The 25198-nt window shown below is 45.7% G+C and overlaps 1 protein-coding gene across 1 annotated transcript in view; it reads left to right on the top strand.

Moving 5' to 3' along the window:
* CAPN10 (calpain 10) overlaps positions 1-25198 on the top strand; it is a 53330-nt gene that overhangs the window by 15090 nt on the left and 13042 nt on the right. Inside the window, exons 3-9 of the mRNA XM_069212921.1 lie at positions 10903-11099; positions 14733-14935; positions 16326-16467; positions 17148-17314; positions 18202-18497; positions 18644-18846; positions 20214-20472. Of these exons, the coding sequence (XP_069069022.1) occupies positions 10903-11099; positions 14733-14935; positions 16326-16467; positions 17148-17314; positions 18202-18497; positions 18644-18846; positions 20214-20472 (1467 nt within the window). The remainder of the gene's footprint in view (positions 1-10902; positions 11100-14732; positions 14936-16325; positions 16468-17147; positions 17315-18201; positions 18498-18643; positions 18847-20213; positions 20473-25198) is intronic.

Here is a 25198-nt window from a genome sequence, read left to right as displayed (position 1 = left end):
TTGTACAGCTGTGGCAAATACCCCATTCAAATACCCCAGCTACTGAGTTTGTGGCAAGGCATGTGCAGAAAAGTTCTGTTTGACCGCTCCTCACTGTCCATGGCTCTAAAACACCAGCTGCCCAGGTCCATAAACACCAAACAGCCCAGAAACAAGTGCAAAAAAGATGGAATTTCCGACAGAACCCATAAGATAACATTGATCCAGGGGTTTCATATGAAAGTATTGTATTATAAAGCATGCTTAGGACCTGTCAACATGTTTCATTGTCATTATCCTCCTCAGCACCTGGCATCTTCTAATTTTTGTATTTGTTATATTTAGGTATTCTGTCTACCTAGATGTAAATAAAGTCACTGTTCATCTTTGACGTTATTGCACTGACTAGACATCAAAGTTAAGTGTTGTTTATTGTCTTATGGTTTGTGAGATTCTAACGTTTGCCACATCCTAGAATAAGTTTCAACCCCGCGACCAGAAAGGAGTGAAGGGCCCATTGGAAGTAATTTGGTTCTGCAGTTTCAGTGCATTAGAATTAATGGCCATAGACACCTGTGGTAACATAGTGCCCAGGGAGGGTATTTAACAACAATCACTGACAGCTACAGTACCAGAAAAAAATCTTTCACACTTGTAATGTGGCGTTAAATTACCCCCAAGCAGTTTATTTATTGCAGCCGGTGGTTGTCAAGTTTTCACATTGGTCTATTTTGCAGAACATATTGTGTGACTTACTGCTATAAGGTGCAGAGTTTTGGTTCCTGGTAGGTTTTTCGATAGCATATTCCAAAGTCTTTGCGTCTGTGTGTGTGTGTAAGTAGCATATATGTAGATGCTGGCATTGCAATGCTCTACTTGTTACTATTGTTGAATGTGCAGTGTCAATATACAGCATATTGGAATGGATGCTAAATATTACCATTGTTGACTGTGCGAAGGGCAATGAATCGCAAGAACTTCAACCTTGTGCTACCAATATTGGAGATGCCACATATCCGGTAATCAGACATGCTAGAGATTGTGACTCATAAAATGAGTTCCTAACATTCTCTGGAGTAGATAGAGTATTAAAGGTTAAAAACTAGAGAGCAGGTTCAAGTAATGCTTGAATTCAGATGCAAATTGGCTGGAAAAGGTGTTATCCTGCCAAAGCATGCTTATCACAGTAAACTGATCAACAATACGAGTCTATAAAAGTCTGTTACTCACTGTATGTGTGAAGATGTGGTCTTGTGACTTAGGCAAACCATGCCCACTGGGGCAGAAACGGTTATTTATGTTTTCCTTCTTCGGCAGTTACATTACAATGACTTGCTGATTCGTATTTGATTTATTTAGAAACATAACAAAAGAGTTGGTTTCTTGCTTGAGCTCAGTTGGGCTTGAATGTTTACTCATGTAGTTTTGCAATTTTGGATGTTTGATTTCATATTATTGTATTTACAATTTTAAAGAGATTATTGGCCAAGATAATTATCTTGCAGTTTTGGATGCTCTTAATGACATTCACATAAGGCACCTCATTTTGTCTATTAGGAAGATCTTCTAACTCTCAAATGTATTCTTCTGTGAAGATATCGGTTGGTTTACCCTTTCTTTTCTGTGCCTGTTAAATTTCCAGCCTGGCACGGTCCTTAAGGCCAGAAACTCCCCGAGTCTCACCAGGACTAGCTTCCTCCATTAGATAGGATTCATGCCACCATGGGTTGCAATACTTCTCAGTTTGTTTAGGTAAGTGCTGAAAATCAGGAAAAAATGGCAAACTGTCCCTTCAGTTACAAAATGAATGAAAGAACGATTGGACCTGAAGGTCCAGCCAACCATGTCCAGGGTTTCTAGATACTGAGCTAATCAGCATGACAGACCAGGAACTTACTCCAACAAAGCAGTAACATTTTATGAAGCACGTCTAAGAATCAATCAATCAGGGGTTTATTAAGCACAATTACTCACCCACAAAGGGTCCCAAGGTGCTGTGGGAGGAGGGGCATGTAGCTTCCATCAGTGAGGTGGTTCTTCGAAAAGCCATGTCTTCAGCTCCTTGAAGTTGAGGAGGGGGGTAGTTCGTCTGAGGTGGAGCGGAAGGGCATTCCAGGCAATGGCTGATAGGTGGGAGAAAGAGCGCCCCCCTGTTCTAGTTTTCTTGATGCGGGGTAATTCTGCGAGAGAGAGCTGGGCTTGAGCGTAGGTTCCTGTGGGGTATGTGGAAGTTGAGTCGCCTGTTCAGGTAGGTTGGTCCGGTGTTGTGGAGGGCTTTGTGTGCATAGGCGAGGATCTTGAAGGTTATTGTTTTCTCTATGGGAAGCCAGTGAAATGTGCGCAGGTGTTGAGAGATGTGGCAGTGTCAAGGCAGGTCAAGGACCAGTCTGGTGGCGGCGTTCTGGATGTTCTGTAGTTTACGGGTGAGTTTATTGTTGACCCCAGCTTAGAGCGCGTTGCCGTAGTCCAGTCTGCTGGTAATGAGGGCGTGTGTGACGGTTTTTCTGTGTTCAAGGGGCATCCATTTGAAGGTCTTGCGAAGGAGGCGTAGGGTGCGGAAGCAGGTGGATGTGACTGAGTAGATTTGGCTGTCCATGTTGAGTTTGGAGTCCAGGATGATCCCGAGGTTACTGGCTTGGTTCGTGGGGAATGGCGGACTAGTATTGTTGAAAGATTCTTTTGGAGGGTTAGCTGGTCGTTTATTTTGGTTGACAGATTTGTTGTATTTGAAGTTGATCACAGCAGAAGCTGAGAAGGCCTGAGCAGTTCTTCACCTTAGTTATGGTAGAGTATAGTAACATCATGCTAGTTAATATAACAAATGTATGTTAGTTGACTGTGAATTTATTACATTTGTTGAATGTGGGTTGGATCCTTGACTCATAAAAGAGAACTTTGAGGGCTCATGAAACCCGTCCCTACCTTAACAATGGTAATCAATTGCTTATTGCTCTCAGTGATCATAATGTCCGTAATTTTCATTTTTAGTGAGTAGAAATGTAAGCTGCTGCACAGTTCAATGTGTAAAACTTGAAGACCGAGGCAGCATTTTGTGGAATATGCCATGGAAGTATGGGCTCAGTTGATTTCCTTTGCAAAACGATTGGCATGGTGTTTTTTTTTAACGATGCAGTAAGCTTAGGGGTTTTACATTTTTTTTATTTGGGGTGTATTATTATAACAACATTTAATTGAATCTTTCGAGGGGTAAGCCGGTGACTGTAGCTTTTAGTACAGTTCTTCCCAAAAGCATGTTGTACTTCACCACATTTATTTGTCTGGCATTCCATGAATAAACATATACCGACTTAGCACCGGGAATGCTGTACATAAAACCCCCTGTTCTGCTTTGGACTTACATTCATTTGCAGAAGTTGGTTTTGTTCTGGATTTTTATAAAAGTATTTTTCATTCTAAAAAATCATTAGTGATTGTAAGGAAATGTCTCCTTGGCATGTTTACCCCCTGACTTTTTGCCTTTGCTGATGCTATGTTTTGAATTGAAAGTGTGCTGAGGTCTGCTAACCAGGCCCCAGCACCAGTGTTCTTTCCCATACCATAGGTGAGGGCACCAGTGCATGAGTACTGTGCCCCTACAGTGTCCAAGCCAAACCTTAGACATTGTAAGTGCAGGGTAGCCATAAGAGTATATGGTCTGGGAGTCTGTCAAACACGGACTCCACAGCACCATAATGGCTGCACTGAAAACTGGGAAGTTTGGTATCAAACTTCTCAGCACAATAAATGCACACTGATGCCAGTGTACATTTTATTGTGAAATACACCCCAGAGGGCACCTTAGAGGTGCCCCCTGAAACCTTAACCGACTATCTGTGTAGGCTGACTGGTTCCAGCAGCCTGCCACAACCGAGACATGTTGCTGGCCCCATGGGGAGAGTGCCTTTGTCATTCTGAGGCCAGTAACAAAGCCTGCACTGGGTGGAGATGCTAACACCTCCCCCAGGCAGGAGCTGTAACACCTGGCGGTGAGCCTCAAAGGCTTACCCCCTTTGTTCTAGCACCGCAGGGCACTCCAGCTAGTGGAGTTGCCCGCCCCCTCCGGCCACGGCCCCACTTTTGGCGGCAAGGCCGGAGGAGATAATGAGAATAACAAGGAGGAGTCACTGGCCAGTCAGGACAGCCCCTAAGGTGTCCTGAGCTGAAGTGACTCTAACTTTTAGAAATCCTCCATCTTGCAGATGGAGGATTCCCCAATAGGATTAGGGATGTGACCCCCTCCCCTTGGGAGGAGGCACAAAGAGGGTGTACCCACCCTCAGGGCTAGTAGCCATTGGCTACTAACCCCCCAGACCTAAACACGCCCTTAAATTTAGTATTTAAGGGCTTCCCTGAACCTAAGAATTTAGATTCCTGAAACTACAAGAAGAAGAAGACTGCTGAGCTGAAAAACCCCTGCAGAGGAAGAACAGAAGACACCAACTGCTTTGGCCCCAGTCCTACCGACCTGTCTCCTGCCTTCCAAATAAACCTGCTCCAGCGACGCTTTCCAAAGGACCAGCGACCTCTGAATCCTCAGAGGACTGCCCTGCTTCAAGAAAGACAAGGAACTCCTGAGGACAGCGGCCCTGCTCCAAAAGACTGCAACTTTGTTTCAAAGGATCAGATTTAAAGACCCCTGCAACTCCCCGCAAGAAGCGTGAGACTTGCAACACTGCACCCGGCGACCCCGACTCGACTGGTGGAGAACCAACACCTCAGGGAGGACCCTCCGGCGACTCCGAGACCGTGAGTAACCAAAGTTGTCCCCCCTGAGCCCCCACAGCGACGCCTGCAGAGGGAATCCCGAGGCTCCCCCTGACCGCGACTGCCTGAACCTAAAGTCCCGACGGCTGGAAAAGACCCTGCACCCGCAGCCCCCAGCACCTGAAGGAACTGAACTTCTGTGCAGGAGTGACCCCCAGGAGGCCCTCTCCCTTGCCCAGGTGGTGGCTACCCCGAGGAGCCCCCCCCCCCCCCCCCCCCTTGCCTGCCTGCACCGCTGAAGAGATCCCTTGGTCTCTCATTGAAAACCATTGAAAACCCGACGCGTGTTTGCCCACTGCACCCGGCCGCCCCCGTGCTGCTGAGGGTGTACTTTTTGTGCTGACTTGTGTCCCCCCCCCCCCCCGGTGCCCTACAAAACCCCCCTGGTCTGCCCTGCGAAGACGCGGGTACTTACCTGCTGGCAGACTGGAACCGGGGCACCCCCTGCTCTCCATTGAAGCCTATGTGTTTTGGGCACCTCTTTGACCTCTGCACCTGACCGGCCCTGAGCTGCTGGTGTGGTAACTTTGGGGTTGCTCTGAACCCCCAACGGTGGGCTACCTTGGACCAAAAACTGAAACCTGTAAGTGACTTACTTACCTGTGAAACCTAACAAAACTTTACCTCCCCCAGGAACTGTGATAATTGCACAAAGTGTCCACTTTTAAAACAGCTTATTGTGTTTTATGTAAAAAGTATACATGCTAATGTAATGATTCAAAGTTCCTAAAGTACTTACCTGCAATACCTTTCAAATGAGATATTACATGTCGAATTTGAACCTGTGGTTCTTAAAATAAACTAAGAAAAGATATTTTTCTATAACAAAACCTATTGGCCTGGATTTGTCTCTGAGTGTGTGTTCCTCATTTATTGCCTGTGTGTATGTACAACAAATGCTTAACACTACTCCTTGGATAAGCCTACTGCTCGACCACACTACCACAAAATAGAGCATTAGTATTATCTCTTTTTGCCACTATCTTACCTCTAAGGGGAACCCTTGGACTCTGTGCATACTATTCCTTACTTTGAAATAGTGCATACAGAGCCAACTTCCTACAGTGATATTAAGGTTTTTAGAAATGTTTTTGTTTTGTGGAGTGTGAAGTTTGTAATAATTTTGCCAGACATTTAACAGCTGTGGAAATGTAGTCCCTTTTCCATTGCAGTTGTCTGTCAGGGTTGTTCATTTTTTGTCCACTGGGGCCCATTCCAGGCCGGATATTTAGGATGTAGTTGTGTAATTGTTTTTCCATCAATGTGAATAAATATCCAAGACCTCCTGGCATTCAGGAAGGCACTGAAGACTTGAATCCTTCCCAAACTGCTGATGAAGTGTCTCGCAACAGCAGTCATAACTGCTTTCCATCACATGGAGTAATGGCTGAACAGAGGATCACACCCACTGGCAACTGGAACAAACCACCTCAAATATGGCAGGCATAACGGAATGTTCAGCTATCCCCCACTCGCCTTTGCCTTACTCCATTCTGCTTCAAGCATAAGCTCTGTGACCGGTTCGCAGCGAGACAATCTGATCAGCCATAGTCCCATTGCAATAAAACACTTAGTTGCCACACAGACCACTCTTGGCATCTCTTTTTCCATCTTCACAATCTTCCTTAAATACTCCTTAGGTGCAGATGTAAGACCACAGGCCTGCATCCAAGCCCATCAGAAGACCAGCACCCTGTTCGTCGTCACATACACTTTGTGTTCTTGTGCAGGGCAAGACCCCCTTATCAATGTAACAAGGCTGTATCATACGATACAATTTGATAAATTTGTCTACAGTTTAATCTGAATGGGAATCATTTACGTAACATTCATCAACTTGAAAATCTCCTGTTGCTCATCCCACATTGGCAGTTCCCTGCATAGTAGTGTCATTTTTTCTTTTTGGAGTTGCTATTTAGAACATGTAACAAGATAGAGTGTGTCTTTGAGTTTAAAACCGATTTGGCTTTCCCTTTTAACATGCATGTTGCGATTCCCTCAACCCTACGCACATGTGCTAGCAAAAGGATTAGGTGAATTATAGTACGTAAACCTTACTAACCTTTACAAAAGAAATAGATCACAAGGACTGACGGAGAGCGAAAGAAAGAGAGGAAAAAAAAAAAAACCTATTTGGTATAGTCTGCATTCTAGCTGATGACCAGAGATGATAGCAAGCCCCAGATCTAGGTGAGCTGAAGTGTAGGCAGCTCCAAGGGAAGCAAAACTGTAGTGCTCAGCTCATTGGTGCAGGTGCTTGCAGGGCTGGAGGAAGCAAAAACTTTAGTTGCTGATAAGCAGAGATATGTATGTGCAGCACCTACGGAAGCACAATCTTCAGAGTTGAAGGGTGACGGTAGATACAAGATCACCAGAAGAGATCGCCCCAACGGAATCGGAGGAGGAATAGCCATCGCCCACAAATCCACCCTCAAAACCCACACCCACACGGACGACACCCTCAAGACCGCCGAACACCTACACTGCCGGATCCACACTGACCCCAACACCACCCTCAGGGGAACGCTCATCTACCGACCCCCAGGACCAGGAGCACCCTTCAGCGACTCTATCGCCGACCTCACGAGCACCCACGCCCTCGCCTCTACGGACTACATCCTCCTTGGAGACCTCAATTTCCACCTGGAGAACAACGACGACGCCAACACCACATCTCTGATCGACAACCTCTCCAACCTCGGCCTCAGACAACTGGTCAACACACCCACCCACATCGCCGGCCACACGCTCGATCCAATCTTCTCCGCAAGCAACCACGTCACCTTCAGCCACACCACCGAACTCCACTGGACCGACCACCACTGCGTCCACTTCACATTCAAGAAGCACACCGAACACCACCGCACCTAACTACCACCTCACCGCCGCTGGAGCAAAGTCACCGAAAACCAACTGACCAGCACCCTCGCCCAGAACCCGCCTACCGACCCAGACACCGCCGCCATCAACCTACGATGGTGGATCAACGACTGCGCCAACACCCTCGCACCTCTCAAAAAGCCCACTGACAACCAAGGAAAGAAAAAAGCCGCCAGGTTCACGGACGAACTCATCACCTCCAAACACACCTGCCAGAAACTAAAGAAGAAATGGCTCCTCGAGCGCACACCAGACAACCTGACAGCCCACAAGGAAGCCACCCGCAAGCACCACCAGCTAATCCGACTCGCCAAACGCTCCCACTTCACAGAACGCCTGAACAACAACGCACACGACAGCAAGGAACTCTTCTGCATCGTAAAAGAGCTATCCAACCCCAACGCCAACGACATCCCACCCTCCCAAGAACTCTGCGACGCCCTGTCCACCTTCTTCTATCAGAAGATCGCCGACATCCACGACAGCCTCAACACTACGCCTCCGCCAGACCCCACCTCCGACAGCTCCACCTACACCAACCGCCTGACCGCCTGGACCCACGTAGACGACTCAGAAACCTGCAAGATCATGAACTCCATCCACTCAGGATCCCCCTCAGACCCATGCCCCCACCACGTCTACAACAAAGCCGACTCTACCATCGCCCCCCAACTTCGAAAGATCATCAACTTATCCTTCGAAAACGCAACCTTCCCGGAAAGCTGGAAGCACGCCGAAATCCACGCCCTCCTCAAGAAACCCAAGGCAGACCCCAACGACCTCAAAAACTTCCGCCCGATCTCCCTCCTCCCCTTCCTGGAAAAGGTAATCGAAGATCGTCAACGCTCAGCTCATCCACCACCTCGAGGACTAATCCATCCTGGACCCCTCCCAGTCCGGTTTCAGACGCAACCACAGCACCGAAACTGCCCTCCTCGCCGCCAGAGACGACATCAGACCGCACATGGACAACGGCAAAACATCAGCCCTCATCCTCCTGGACCTCTCCGCAGCCTTCGACACGGTCTGCCACCACACCCTACTAACACGCCTCCACAAAGCCGAAATACAAGAAAAAGCCCTCAACTGGACCTCCTCCTTCCTCTCCGGCAGAACCCAGAGAGTCCGACTCCCTCCCTTCCGCTCCGAAGCCAACATCATCATCTGTGGCGTACCCCAAGGCTCCTCCCTAAGCCCGACGCTGTTCAACGTCTACATGGCCCCCCTCGCACAACTGGCCCATCAGCACAACCTCAACATTCTCTCTTACGCCGACGACACCCAGCTCATCCTCTCCCTCACCAAAGACCCACACACCGCCAAAGCCTACCTCCATGAAGGAATGAAGTCCATCGCCGAATGGATGAGAAAAAGCCGCCTGAAATTGAACTCCGACAAGACGGAGGTCCTCATCCTCGGACGCACCCCCTCTGCATGGGACGACTCCTGGTGGCCCACCGCACTGGGACCTCCTCCAACACCAACCAACCACTGCACGCAACCTGGGCTTCATCCTCGACTCCGCCCTCACCATGTCCAAGCAGGTCAACGCAGTTTCCTCCTCCTGCTACAACACCCTCCGCATGCTACGTAGAATCTACAAATGGATCCCGACGGAAACCAGAAAAACGGTGACCCAGGCACTCGTCAGCAGTAGACTGGACTACGGCAACGCACTCTACACAGGCATCCCAGCTAAAGACATCCGACTCCTCCAACGCATCCAAAACGCCTCCGCCTGACTGGTCCTCGACGTACCGGGCCGATGCCACATCTCCCACCACCTGAAGGACCTCCACTGGCTCCCCGTGGACAAGAGGATCACCTTCAAGCTCCTCACCCACGCTCACAAGGCACTCCACAACTCCGGACCAGCCTACCTGAACTACAGACTCAACTTCTACGTCCCCTCCCGCCAACTCCGCTCTGCCAACCTCGCCCTGCCAACCTCGCCCTCGCCATCGTTCCCCGCTTCCAACGCAAGACCTCTGGCGTCAGATCCTTCTCCTATCTCGCCGCCAAGACCTGGAACGCCCTCCCGACCGCCCTGCGACAGACCCAGGACCTTCTCACCTTCAGGAGATTCCTCAAGACCTGGCTCTTCGACCAGTAGCAGCAGCCCCCCCCAGCGCCTTGAAACCCTAACGGGTACGTAGTGCGCTCCATAAATATTGTGATTGATTGATTGATTGATTGGTTAAAAGGTCACATGACAGTTGCACTGTCAAGCCAGACCTAAAAATCCATTTAGGTTAATTGTGTGCCCCTGAAAGTTCAAGCTCAGGCAGCTAGTTAAATAAACAAAATGATTACAACTGTTTGGCGGGCAAGCACATTTTTTTGTGGAAGCTCACAAAGTCCGCCCATTCAAATAAAATAATGGTTTCACGTGCCTTCGGGAAGGACATGCACCGAACATGGACATTGGTGAAGGTGTCCATTACAGTGTGTGATGCATACAGTAATGGCGAATTTGAATTGCTTGTAGCCTTTTCAGTGCATTTGTGAGTGTAAGTATATGATATACATGCTTCAGTGCTTGTATTGTACAAAATGCAAGGATCTGTGCAGTATTAATTGCATATGGTGTGCGAGTTATGGTTTGCATTGTAGTTATGTGACTTATAGCACTAATCATAACTTGAGGATGTCAGGGCCTTTTCAGTTTTAAACCAGAGCTGTCCTTTAACTCTGTTTTGTAAAAGTAAGTAGAGAGAGGCTGACAGCGGTAAATTATTGAATATTTAAAATAATATAAGGCAAACATTTAAACTGTATAGCTAAAAAATAGCTGCTAAACTAAATATTTATACACGTGTAACTATAAAAGCAAGTATAATACTGTTGTGTTTAAAAGTATAGATATCAATGAGAACGGGGGTTTGAATGGTCCTCTAAAAATATTCACATAGGTTTAGGTTAATTTCAACTAGGTGGATATAAACTTTAAATAAAAAGACCAGGACGATCTAATCGTGGGCTATGAATGACAAGTTACACTTACCTGCACAATGTAGAAGCACTAAATGTGCTGGGAGTGATATAATGGTAGAGTGATTTTTGTGGAGGTCTTTGTGGGTGATCCTGGCTATTTGGAGAAAGCTGGCAAAGGACCTGCTTTCCAATACCTGTAGCTGCTTTTCTGACTGGTTGCTGCCGGTTGAACGGAGCTTTTGGCTGAAAGTGGCCCTTGAGACAACTTGAAAAATAAATGTACTTGTGCAACCTGTTCCAACAATGTCTCAGTTCCTCACCTCCCTTTCTTCTATCTTCCTCCAGGTATTTCCACCAGGGCAGCCAAGCTGGGCAGACCCCGAATACACAGGACGTTTTACCTGTCGCTTTTGGCAGTTTGGCAAGTGGGATGAAGTTGTGGTCGATGATCGTTTGCCGTGTATTGGTGGCCAACTCTGCTTCTCGCGGTGCCAACCTGAAGATGTCTTCTGGCTTCCTCTCCTGGAGAAAGCCTATGCTAAGTGCGTGCTCTAGATCAGGCGTGTGGGTGCGGTGCATTCTGATGTCTATAGAATTAGTATAAACCTCTGCAGGTGCATGAGGCTTTTATTCTAAGCGGGTTGTGCGAGGAATAGTCCAGAATGTGGAGAACAATACAGAACCGAATAGAAGGCCATTGGTAGGATTGAAACATTAGACAGTTGATAACAAATGTGTTCTGAGGGCCTTAAGTTCACAGTTTCAGTTTATTCAACACGTACTTGGTAGGTGAAATATTTTAAATAATAATAACATGTAAAATTGCACTGTAGACTCCTCTTCTTCCCACCATCAGAGGTGGAGCCAGCAGGGGCATAGCTTCAGGGCGGTGTTTGGGGTGTTGCACCACCCCCCATACATATATTTTCTGCTAAGTAGTTGGGCACAGATGCTTTCAGGTGGAAATGATGAGGTGTAGGTCGGATTTCACCAGGAATTTTCACACTCTCACACACACTTTCTCTTTCTGCAAAACTGTTGATTATTCTATACAATATTGTGTTTTCTCTCACTTAGTGCCCCTATTAATTTGCATTCCTTTCTGTTTCCACTGCCCCTTACATCCTTCTCATGTGCCTTGCTTGTCATATAAAGTATTTAAATGTATGTGCCAGAATGATTGTTGGAAAATCTGAAGTTCACTCCCTCCTAATCCTACTGACCAAGCTACCCCCTGGGAGCCAGCCTAAATGTTCTACGAGGGCAGGTGGCTGGAGACACCTACTTACACTGCTGCAAAGAATAAATGGTGGGCGATGTACATGGGGCTCCCATTGAAGATATGGAGTCGGTGGGATGAGGCACTGCTCAAGTGTTGACTTGGCCCAACCATAAAATGCAATTTCTGTGTACCAGTATCCCCTGGTCCTTGGCCTCATTTTTTGCCTCAGTTTCTGCATCTCTCGTTCCTTGAACTTACTTCCATCTCCATCTGATTTAATATCCTTTTCACCCCTTCTCATCCTCGTCTGTCTGTTTTTGTCCCACACGTACCTCTCTTGTTCTTGGGCCCTTCAACTCTCCTATTTTACATCTCATCTCCATGGTTACCTGTTTTCTTTCAGCCCATATTTCCCAGTATCTCACTCACCTCCCTCACATTCTCACTCGTAGGGTGCCTTTTCCATCTCACATTCTCCTTTGCCTGTCTCATTCCCTCAGATCCTCCATATTTCAATTGCTTCTGAACTTCTCACTTTGACTTATTTTCCTTTTCTCCTCTAGCTGTCCTTGCATTCTCTTTCCTCTGTCTCTTCCTCTCTATCATGTTCTGTTCCCCCACAAATGCTAGATTTTCGTTTCAGTCTCACCTCTGTATCGTTCATTGTTCATCAAACTCCATTCATAATCTCATTCATTCAACTCTAAATCTTCTCATTATCTGCGCCTCTTTATCTCCGCACCATATATCAGCTCCCTTATTCCTCACTTCTGTTCCTTTCATTTTCACAGTTTCTCCCTTACATCTGTCTCTCCGAGTGCCCTTCTTACCCCTCCCACCTCCATTTCCTTTCCTGGACCCTGGTTCTCATCCTGATTAATTTCATGCTTCTTACTATCCACCTCCCTATATTTTTCTTTTCTCTTTTGTTCCTGTACCCATTATTCTGCCTTCTCACCTATGTTCTCACCACACGTCTTAACTTCTCCTATCCAGCCTTGGCCCACCATTTTTCACTTTGTTTCTAATTATGTCTGCTTTGGTTTCATTTTCTCCTCACTATGCTGTGTTTTGCAATGGGCCTCTATTATTTATTTTTATTTATGCCACACCTACCTCCCATTGTGTTTCTCAGTCTCGTTTGCTAGTTTTTGAATAAATACATCTTATTTGCTTTTTTCTTTCCTTCATATTTTCATTCCCTTACCAGTGTTTTTACTTTCCCTTTCTTTCTCCCTTCATCTATTTTCATTCTGTTTTGCTTCCCTTATTTTTCCTTCCATTTGTGTTATTTTCTTTCACTCTGATTCCCTCTTGCTGCTGTTCCTTTATTTTGCAGTTTTAATAACTTTAGCTCTTTTCCGTCTGTTTACTGTCATCCCATCTATTTTTTTCATTTTTATTTTCTTTGTAATTTCTTTTCCTCACCCTTCATATCCTATCATTTCTCTTTTCTCAGTTTTTTTTTCTTTTTCTTTCATTCCTGATTAGATATTTTTGATTGCAACACCATATTTCTGACTCTCTCTGTTATTTTCCTTTTGTGTTTTTGCCATTTCTTCAGTTGTGGCAGGTAATTGTTGAAAGTGGTGGGGCTGCTGGGTGAAAGTACATCTTTAACAGTAAGACACTGATGTATGCACAGATGCATACACCAGCACATGCATTTACTCATGCATGCAGTCTCTCTTACTCACTCATACACCACCACACGCTCTTGTGCACGCGCACAGCACATAACAGATTTTTACTTTTTACTTACCTGTTGCAGCCTTCAGGTCCTTTGGTCCCATGCTGTCAGCCACACTTTGACGCAAGGCCTTGCAATTTGTAGGGGTGCTGCTCCGGTTCAGCATAAATAAATTGTGGGTGACATTCTTGACTTGGTCTCCTTGCAGATCAAGCCATGCAAAGTTTGTATATGCTTTTCCTACTGTCACTAAGAGGATCTGGAACCATGATAGATAGCATCAGACTCTGACAGATCGGAGAAAAAGCATTTGGAAACTGTTTAGTTTTTAACACAGAATAACAGATAGTGATCGTGGTCATGTATAGGTTTGAGCAAAAAGTAATCTGAACTTGGGCGACTTTCTCCCTAACAGGTTTTATAAAAATCTGCACATGTTCAGTGGTTTCTTGTGCCATTCACAAAGATAAGCCTGAATTTGCTACCGGGCACTCGGAGTTTAAGCAGCAAATGTCCCCTAAATCCCTTCCGAGCGCAGTAAGATTAGAAGACAATCCTCTGTGACTTAATAGGGTTGTGAAATCTATGCACTACAAAGACTAAAACTTAACCTCCTCCCAGCCACGTTCTGGTTTTAGAGGGAACAGGTTCTTAGCATGCTTAGCAGTCTTTGGAAGACGTTCAAATGATGATCTTGACTAGGCAGTGTTTTTGAAGCTCAGTCCAAAAATAAATTTGAAGAATACAATAAATATTGAGAGATCCTTGTCCATGTGCAACATATTGAAAATGCTGCCTGTTGGGTCATCCAAACTCATTCCAAGAATTTCTTGGATTTGATCAGTAAAGTGTAGCAGAATGACCCGGTAAAGTGTATATTGATTATCAAGACTCGGGCCCAAAACACACCGACCTGCAGGCTCAATTCAAGAATTCAGGAATACTACAAAAGTATGTAACAACTACACATAGCTACATTTATGAGAATAGGGCCCACACTCTTCTAGCATACCATTGATGAAAGGGGTTCAAAACCCTTAGTGATCATTTCTCCCTGGATGTGAATATGCCGTAAAGACACTCGAACAGCAGAGGTGCCCTCTCTAATTAGCAACTCATTAGGTATGATTTGCTTATCCACCTGTTTCATGCGTCAGTTTCACTGAAAGATGCTGGGACTTGCAATACAAATAATGCATGTGGCTTCACAATCTCCTTTCACGTAGCCTGCCATCTTTCAAGCCATCTGTGTCATCTCCCTAGGTTCCACGGGTCGTACGACCTGCTCTGGGCGGGACAGGTGGCGGATGCCTTGGTGGATTTGACAGGAGGTGTTGCTGAGAGATGGAGCCTGGGTGATCCCACCATGGGCTGCAGCGACATCTCGGGGAAGGACGCATTTAACAGACTGATGGATCTCAAGGATCGCTGTCTCATAAGCTGCTCCATTCTTGGCTCAAGGGAAGGTAACGGCAGTTCATGATTCCTTTGTCGCAAAGAGCACAAAAGGTGTAATGTATGGCTTCAAAAATATTCTCAGTCAATATTGAATCCCCCTTCTCTCCTGCCATGCTATGTAGCATCCCGCCTCTCAGTTTTCCTCCTCTGCTTGGGAAACCTTCCCATCAACCCCCACGCTGACCCATTCAGCCCAATATTTTGATTCAAGAGGCAGAGACCTGCAGACCGCTTTATGTGAAAGTTAATTATAACAATTTAAGTATGCAATTTTCAAATTAATGTTTTTGTAAATAATTCTAACAATACAGTTGATAATAAACATTTAGTTATTTTGCATTAATGCCATTTAAATAAGATTACAATCAGACTAGCGCAGGGTCGTCAAACTGAGGGGGGGCCTAGGGGGGTCTCTAGTGATCCAGGGAGAAGGAGGGAGGGGGGGCGCCAGGCTCTGGCAAAAACAGACATTATGCTAATAGCAGGGCTTTGTTTTACGCTGAAAAAAAAAAACAGCAGTAAACCGCTCTGTAATGGGCCATCACTAATGTGTTTTGCCATTTATATCCAAGCTGGGAGAAAGTGTTAAAAGGGAAGGGACACCAAATACTCTTTAAAGCCCTCACTTCTAATTATCACGCTGTGGATACTGTTACATGTTAGTAAGGCCTGCCTGACCAGAATCGTCTGTTGGCATCATGTATTTGATCATATTTTTAAAACAGTAACAGGACTTAACTGCAATGTTTAAGTAAGTCCACATGTAATTAAACATCGCCAATATAATAGAATAATTGTGAAAAAGTCGGAGGGGTACCCTACTAGTTTTTTTTTTTTCGCTGGAGGGGGGGAATTGGAAGCACATTAAAATTTTGAAGGCCACTGCTCTATCGTACAAATGGTATGTCCTTTAATTATGTGAAGTATTAGTTAAAATATTTTAGGCAATCGGTTACATTTCCCTTAGTACTATCGCTCACATTAAACATGACTTCAATTTGTGTTTCACTAAGTGACATGCAAATTAATTGAAATTACTTCATTTGATTCAATTACAAAATCAAGGTGTAACCTTACCCTTAGTTGACCCATATCCTAGCCATGAACATAATGACACAAGTGGTAAATCTTTTTTAAATTTAATTGGCTTTAATTTCATGTTTTTTTTGTGTATCGTACAATTACCTAATAATAATCCTAACCCTGAGCCCCGCCAATGGGAAATGTTATATATGTAATAGGAGAAGAGACTGTGGTCAGCTTATCACGCTGTAATGGTGTAGAGGTAATGGTCGGGATATGTACTGGTGCCGATGTAGGAGTATTTCCCTTGCATACTCTTGTGTTCCTTCCAAGGTTGTCGATGTATTAGTAACACAATCTCTTTTCACTGCATAGGTGCAAGTGAACTGGGAGAGTTTCATGCCTTTGTCATCATAGATATCCGGGACCTGGGCAAAGTTGCTGGGGAGGAGATTGTGCTGCTTCGAATACGGAACCCATGGGGCAGACGCACCTGGAAAGGCACATGGCGAGATGGGCAAGTATCCCTAGCTTACTAAAGCTAGTAGTAGAAATCCTCAGGGAGCCTACGAGACAAAGTGGAGTGACTACAAGTTGGGTTTGAAGAGGCACAGTGGTTTTAAGTGGTTTAGAAAATCAGGGGCTAACAATATAGTAGGTGGCCATGCGCACTGCCAGCTATGGGAGGGCTTCACATGTTACCTCATGACTCAAATAGACAAAACTTGGAACCTCTGAGCCCAGCAGTAGATTGCTGGAGTATGCAGAGCTATTGTTTAGCTTTGTTTTCCGATAAGCAATGCAAGTTTATTTACCTCAATAATGCTTGTTCTGACAGCATAATCCCCTGCTCTTTCTTACTCGTTGCTCTATTCCTCGCCATTCAGAACAAGCAACGCTCTATGCAGGAGTTTCTACCCTATCCTTGACCATAGTTCTTGATGTTCTCCGTGCCAGCTGCTCCTCTTCTCCTGTTTCCTTCCCACCCACCATTGTCCTTCCTTCACCTGCCGCTCACGCTTTGTCCTTCAGTGATGCCCTTGTGCTTTGTGTTTCACCTGTCTGTGAGTGCTACAGTCTTTCCATGGCATTATCTAATCCTGAACACACACATCCCATTCTTGAGAATCATGGATTCAGTGCCAGCACACTATGATGATGACATTACTAAGCTAATGTTCCTCTTGTTTCTTTTAGGGGTGAAGGCTGGTGCAAGCTGGATAGGAGGGAGGCCTCTGATCTTCTGTCCCAGATTCAGGAAGGGGAGTTCTGGGTGGAGAAGGATGAGTTTCTTCAGATGTTTGACGAGGTCACCATTGGATACCCTATTAGCAAAGCAGGACATATCCAGAGTCTTCACTCAGGCATGTGTTATAAAGTTTAATGCAATGTTGGCAGCGATTTTCTGAATACCGTGAACGTACACATACTATCCGTGTATTCCTAACCAACATGCTGTACATTTGAGGAGAGATTCTGGAATCTGACCAGTTTCTGAGCGCACTACTGTAGTTCTAAAGAGTGACAGTATTTGTATTGAAGACACTGAAACCTTTAGACAAGGAGGAAGAGGATTGAGACCTTTAATAAACCACCACACAGGAGGTTAACACATCTGAGGACCCCAGGGATGGGGTAGTGCGCGGATGTATAGTGTATGACTGGTAGATTGGCTGTGTTACCTGCGCACTCAACACTGGCGTGGGCTCATTTTGTCCAGATCAAGTGTGCACATCCGAAGAAAGACGTTTTTAAGACAATCTGTGGTCAGGTGATCAACAAGAAGTGCATTGCTCCATTTTATCCAATTGTTGTGTGAGTCTCAATCACCTGATTCTGTGAAAATTGACTCAGTCAATGGAGTAGACAAAGGAGAATCAAAGGTATCAAATAAATGAACAGCACAAGAGTCATGCATTTTTTGGCTCTGAATAGTTCAAGACTGGATTTTCTGTGGTCCAAATTCAAAGAAGTCTGGTGGTGTAAGGAATTACCTTCTGATGCATATTAAGGAAATACACAGACTAGCACTATTTAATAAGAATTCAAAAACGTTGTTCAGCATGTCATGAGAACTTTATGGAAATTAGTGCTCTAGCTCAGTAGCTGTACGGTTCTGTGACATTTAATTGTCTCTGGCTGGAACAGACTGTAGATAGCCATTTGCTTAGGTGACCTGAATCAGGTTTGGTTGTAGAACGTGATTTCACACTAGAAATATTTAAATTATCCTTTCTGTTTCTAATTCTAGGTCTTTGGTTGTGCAATACCCAACAACTTTCAGGAGCGTGGGTGAGAGGCCAGTCAGCTGGTGGTAGCCGGAACAACATTAGCTTCCCCAGCAACCCCAAGTTCTGGCTGCGGGTTTCGGAGCAGAGTGAAGTGTGCATTGCCCTTCTGCAGTCCCACAAAATGTCAGGGAATTTGAGACATGGTGGAGTAGATTGGGCAGGACTTGCCCATTGCACCTACAAGGAGGGGGACGTGGCTCCCAAATCAGACTTACAGGAGAAGAGTACTCCTGCAGTAGGACTGCACGTGTGGAAGGTAATCTAAGTTTGGTGTATTGTCTTGAATGTTTATCAAAGGAAAACTTTGGGCGTGGACTTGTGGGCAGGATGTGGATGCATGCTCTCACATTGCACATCCAGTATAAATATCACTGGCCAGATAAATGCCTTTCTCTGTTCCAGGTGGAAAAAAAGCGCTTTAACTTGTCGAAGACCCTCAGTTCGCCTCCCTCAGCAGGCACAATCAGCCACTCCTATGACCGAGAAGTGCATCTGTGCAGTGACCTGTCTCCTGGGCACTATCTCCTTGTCCCCAGCACCTTCTTGAAAGACACCGAAGGACATTTTCTGCTCCGTATCTTCTCCAGTGGCCGGATCCATCTCAGGTATGCCTCAGGGGCCCACTTTCCATGCATATGGTTAACTAGAAGCCCAGTAATCTGCAACTTCCATATTTCCTGATAGGATGTGTATTTATAAGCTTTCACAAATTATTTTCAAATTGATTTCCTTTAAAAACTTTAATTTTGCTGGTGTGCTCCATTTGTTGGATCTCTGATACTTGGTAACGGGCATTCCTCCATTCAGGTCCCTGATGAATGGCTGCTTATCTCCCTTGCTAAGCTTTGTAATTCAAGAATACGTAGCTTGATTGTTTGATTGTTGAAAGGTTACCTGGACAGTGAGAACACGGGCTACTCTTATTCAGCCCAGATCTCTTTTTACCTTTGCTGCATTTGCCATTTTTTCCTAATTAGGGGAGAGTGTGAGAGAGTGTACATGGGTGGGTGAATAGTGAAGCACTTGTATAGTTGTCCAGTGTCAGATATTGTTCATGATTTTGGCTGTCCAGTCACACACTGGGTGACAGATGCAGAGTTGGGGTGATTTGGAATCATTTTGCAGCCTCTGCAGGTTTATGACAGACATGTCTGCCGGTGAACAAGATCATCATGTTTGGGAGTAAGCTGGGACTGTATGGGTGGGATTTACTAGCCATCAGATTCTCTCTGAGGAAAGAGACCGCTGAAAACAGAGTGATGGAAGCAGTACAGGCCAATAGGATTATTTCATGTGTGGTTGAATTGAAGAGCTTGCAGGTATCCATCACTGTAGTGATTGTGTTGTGTTAGATTGCAATAGTCTCTGAAATTGTATGCCTTTTTCATTCTTTGCAACATCAGTTTTACATTCTTTTTCATTTCGGGTTTTGCTTTGGATTAGGTAGAGACAATTTAAGTCTCAGTGGCCATGCACGAGTGATGACAAACTATCCACTTAATGTCCAAACCCTTCTGTAACAGATGGTAGCACCCCTCAGTGGCTTTGCACTTCTTTTTCCAGTACATGAGATTGAGGAATTAGGGCTATTTAATTTCCTTTAGGCTTCATACAAGCAAATACAGCTACCTGTGAAATTCACACAGCTTTGGAACCCCTGCCTGAAACATTCACCCCTGGAGTTCGCCCAGCTGTTGTGGTGGGTTGCCATTTAAACCTAACACGTCTTGCTTCTCCCTCCCTCTGTTCACATATCCATACCAAACCTCTGCCAAAATGGAACAAAGTGAAAGACCTTGTAACTGTGGTCACATTGCCGAGACATCCAGCCCTTGTCGTATTGACTAAGGGGGCCTCCGAGCTAGCCATTTGTACAGTGAGGTTATTAAATGAACCAAAACATTGTATGTGCTTGTTGTCTTTCATTGGCTGTTTTATCATTTGACCTTGCCTGACTTTAAACTTTCTTTAGTGAGATGAACCTTCCACCAGGCAGCACTACTGACTGTGGAGAGGAGTCATTAACAGGTGCATGGCAGGTAATCCAGCTGCAAGGATGCTGGGAGAGAGGGAAGAGTTCAGGAGGCAGTAGGAACTTTGGCGTCTATCACACTAATCCGTGCTTTCCCCTCACCGTCTGTGAAGATGTGGATGGACAGAATGTGAAGATCAGCCTACGCCAACATTGCCAGAATACTGACATCCATGCCATTGGATTTCATGTCTTCCAGGTATGTACTGCAAGAGTTTAGATGTTCGTTGTGAGGTTTAGTGTTGAGTTGTCAAGATTTCAAACACTCCTTTAGGTTTGTTCTGAGGTATTACTCTTTCTTTACAAATGGTGACGCTGGGCATAAATGATGTCAGGCTTGTGTTTTTGTGATATGAATTATTTGATCTCAGTCTTCTTAAGTTAGGGTGAGTGGGGGATCGAGGTAGTTTATTTTTTAGGGGCGGGGTGGGGGGTTGGGGTATTTTTTTTTATTTTAAAGCTTACGGTGGGTCGGGATAGTTTCTTTTTATGGGGCGGGTTGGGGGGTGGAGTAGTTTATTTTTTATGGGTGGAGTAAGGTTTGAGGAAGGGCGGGAAGAGAGAGAGGAGGAAGGATCGGGAGAAGACACAGTGTAGTAAGTGGGGCAGGGTTTGGGGTGTAGTTTTTAGCAATGGGGGTGGATTTAGAGCTTAGGGTGGGCCAGGGTGTTCAGGGTAGTTTATTTGTTAGGGGCGGGAGTGGAGGGGGTCGGGATAGTTTATTTATCCGGAATGGGGGAAGGTTTTAGAGCTCAGGGTGGATGGGGGGTGTCAGGGTAGTTTAGCTTTTATGGGCAGGGGTGGAGTGTTGGGGTAGTATTTTTTTTTTTTTTTTTTTAAGGGCTTAGGGGTAGTTTAGTTATTAGGGGTGGCTAAAGGTTTTAGGGCTCAGGCAGGTGGGGGGGGGGGGTTGGGTAGTTTATTTATTAGTGATCAGGGTACATTGGACCACAGGACGGGTGGGGGTGGGTTGGGGTACTTTTTTAGGTTGAGGTGAGTTGTATGACAGAACCACGCATGCCGTTTCCACAAATGCCTTTACTAAGCATTCATTTACAACAAAATTCGTTGTAAAAGATGTGTTGAAAAGACTCAATCATAGTTCCGACCGCATTGTTAAGGCATGTGTGATTCTGTCATGCAACCATTGACTGGTTACTCCTAGTTCCCTGCAGCAGGTGCCGATGTGACCATGTTTTTTCAGGCAAATATGGAAAGGTCAGATTGGCATTGGGCCCCTCCGGAGTCTAACCAGCCTCCAGTGTACCATATGGGGCTTTGCTCAAGTGCTTGCCTTATGCACTGAGCGTCCCTCTGGCTTTTTGGAACCTTTATCAGTTCTCTATGATGATATTATGACACCAGGAGCCTCGTCCATTCCTCCTGGCTAAATGCTGATGCCTGCGCCCTTGCCTTTTTCAATGTTTCAGGAAGTCTTACTTGACTTGGTACATAGATTGCAGTCTAAAATGAAGGCCCAGCATGCACCGGAGGAAGAGCGGTGTTGGGAAGATCATGTGCCTTCAGACAACTTACCTCCTATTTTTGGAATTAATTCTGACCTTGACCACCTTTCCACATCTGAGAATGCAGACCGCTGAGCTCTTCAAAATGCAAGCTGATTAGGTACTTTGTTGGATGTAGACCTAGCTCTGAGTCCGTATCTGAGGAGATGGCCTCCTGTCTTGGGGTTCTCAGAAAGGCAATGTAGGGGCTTGGCTACTCCTGCCTTGTTCCGAGCTTAAAAAAAGTCATAGTGAAGCCCTCCAATCTGCAACTACTTCTACAGAGCCACGGCATCTGTTTAATGTGGCACTTTTGAAGTCTGTAAAAGAGTTGTGGGCAACACTGATTATGGCTTCACTCTGTAGCCATACGGTAGCTAGGTGATACATGCCACACAGGTCAGTACCAAGGAACCGGGCCTTTCATTCCTTCCATCACCAGAGAGCCTTGCCATTTAAACTTATTCTATCACCAAGCTTAATTCATGATTTTTCCCTACACACCCACCGGACATGAAATCAACAAATTAGGCGTGCACAAAAAGATATCCCTAGCAGACAACCTGGTGTTTCGATCCCTCAGTGCAACTTGTCTTCTCGTCTTTATGCCCATCTTTTATGGGCTATGGCAGCTATTGTAATGCCCACCCTCCCTGACCTTACCGATCATTTAGGGGTGGTTGTTGGCGATAGTCAGGACGTCTCAGGCATTTGATCAGAGTGAGTTTAGATAGCACAGACACGTTGTCCAGAGCTATGGAGTTCTCCGTGGGCCTACGTATGTTTGCGCTATACATGCATTTCAAGCGATGTCTAGTCCACACTTACGCTCAAGCTACTTGATGGTTTTGGAGAAAAGGCAGATGCTGCATTAGAAGGCTTCGAGACTGTAAGAAGTACCACCAGATCACTGGAACAAAAACCTTTCATCCATTTAAGAAGTTCAGAGACTGTTTAAAGGAGTTCCAAACTAGGCAACCACAACCTGCCAAGACAACCCAAAAGCAACAAAACCACTTTGAGTGTCAGTACAAGGGCAAAGAGTGGCAGAACCAGACCTCCTTTCCCTTCCCAGATGCAGTAGAGAAGTCGCTGTAGTTTGTCCTGGAAGGAGCAGGTGCTGCCAGTGGCAGGGTGAGTATTCTCCATTCTGTAAGCTTTGAAGGGCATAACATCAAATAATGGGTCCTTCAAATTGTATATTAGGAGTGTACTCTATCCCTCCCCTCCCCTCACCCCACTCTAAATCCCTCCCCATCAGTTTCTTCAGTCAAAGGACCAGCTGCAGCTACTGTAGCTGGAGTCAGGATCCCTGCTGTAGAAAATGAGTGGTGGAGTTGGTGCAGGAAACCTTTGTGTGCACTCTCTTCTCCAGAGCAGGAATTAGTGGAGTCCCTCCCCAGGGTACTCTTGATGGCTTCGGGACCAATTCCACTGCTGCTGCTATTGACAGTACTTATGCTGGGGTACTCCAAGTTCCCAGCAGCAAAATGATGGGAGAAATGCTTGCAGTAATTCTAGCCACTGGCAGTCGCTTGGGGTAACATTCCAACCTATCTTTCTCTTGCTCCCCATGCCATCTCATATTGGACCCAGCCATATGCAATAGAGTCTTGACCCTGCTACGATAGGAACAGTCCAGCCTGATCTGCCAGGCCAGGTTCTCCCTGAACCAGGAAGCAAGCAATCCAAGACCAGGTTCGCCTTAATTGGGGCTGTTCAGTGAGGTGTAACTTGGCTCCAGTGACACAGTGAGCACAGGGCCTTGGAGTTATCACTTTGCTGTTCATCACCAAAGCTAAACCGACAGAAATATTTCACACACAGTGCGTGGCAGAAACAGGCTGTTGTAAGATACTGTACAACATATAGGGGGTTATTCTAACTTTGGAGGAGGTGTTAATCCGTCCCAAAAGTGACGGAAAAGTGACGGATTTACCACCAGCCGTATTACGAGTCCATTATATCCTATGGAACTCGTAATACGGCTGGTGGTATATCCGTCACTTTACCGTCACTTTTGGGACAGATTAACACTCCTCCAAAGTTAGAATAACCCCCATTGTCTTATGTCTGCAATTACCCTTTTTAGGTTCAGCATAGCAGCGCGCAGATGCTGCTTTTCTGACGTCTTGATATCTATGTGAGCTTTTAACCACGCCCACCTCACGCCCATCACTATCACTCGTTCATGGGCTTCCCTTTCAAAAATCCTTTGTTATCATTGGTAAATGCTTTCCGTTTGGCCCTCCTTGGGGCCGTTTTGCCTTGGGGATTGACCCTGTTACATGAATAATTGCATGTCTGCCAATATGTTTGACTGCAAGCAAACTTCTTTTTTCTTTTGTGTGTCTCCTTCTGTAACACACTCATGGTGGCCGTGGCGTTTTGAATCGGCTCGCTTACGTCAACTGTTTTCCTTTTCATTTTTTCTTTTGTGTGCCTTTTAGAGATTCCAGACTGTAAACATTGGGCTTTCTGTATGTGTCATTAAGTTATTCACATTTGATTGGCCAGCTAAAATGGTAAACACCGGATATGTTTCATGTGCTTAGTGTAGTCAAGCAGGTTGTAAATAGTGATCTGGCTGTCTCATGGTTAGTGTTGCAAGGCAGCACGAGGGGAAACGCTGCCTGTTTGTACAGTGTGCTTAGTGTGGGATGCCACATCACAGGCAGACACTGGACTATTGTATGGTGCTTAGTGTAGGCAAAGAGAGACTGTAAACACTGGGAAGACACGGAGGGGGAAAAGCATTGACCACAAGCTCTTCACTGCGTGTATCATGTGCTTAGTACAGGCAGACATCCAGAAACGGAGGAGGCACTGCAGGCGCTATGAAAAGCAGCATAGGCTGCACAGCTTGCACCGTACTCCTTATTGTGGACAGGCACACAGGGAGGGAACACTGCACTGTGCGCTCTATGGTATAAGTGGCAGGTAAAATGGTCAAAGAAGGCAGTGCACAGGTTAGACCTTGGGCTTAGTTAGACAGGCACATAGGGAGGAGACACTGCACTGTGCACAGAGCTGTTATCTGTAGAAATATTGGACCGAAGGAGGCAGTGCACAGGTTGCACCATGGGCTTAGTCAGACAAGCACACTAGGAGAACATAGTGCACTGTGGTAACTGAGGGCTTTTGATTGGCATCTATAAGAGACTGATGTTTTTACCTTGTGCATAGTGTAGGCAGACAGGAGAGATAGCACTGTTTGTAACGTGGGCAGACACTCATGCACTGCATGTGACAGGCACCTCTCACGGTACTTACATTTTGGAGACGTGCTGAATGTTATGTATCAAGCAGAGCCTTGTAACATGCTCTTAGAGCCTGGGTAGATGGAGTACCTGCGCTGGAGACCCTAGATGGAACCATCTCTGTTTTCTTAGCCACCCCACCACTCTCATGCGCCTTCCT

This window comes from Pleurodeles waltl, chromosome 11 (assembly GCF_031143425.1).
Source record: "Pleurodeles waltl isolate 20211129_DDA chromosome 11, aPleWal1.hap1.20221129, whole genome shotgun sequence".
Taxonomy (NCBI): Eukaryota; Metazoa; Chordata; class Amphibia; order Caudata; family Salamandridae; genus Pleurodeles; species Pleurodeles waltl.
This window is presented reverse-complemented; position numbering and strand designations above follow the sequence as displayed.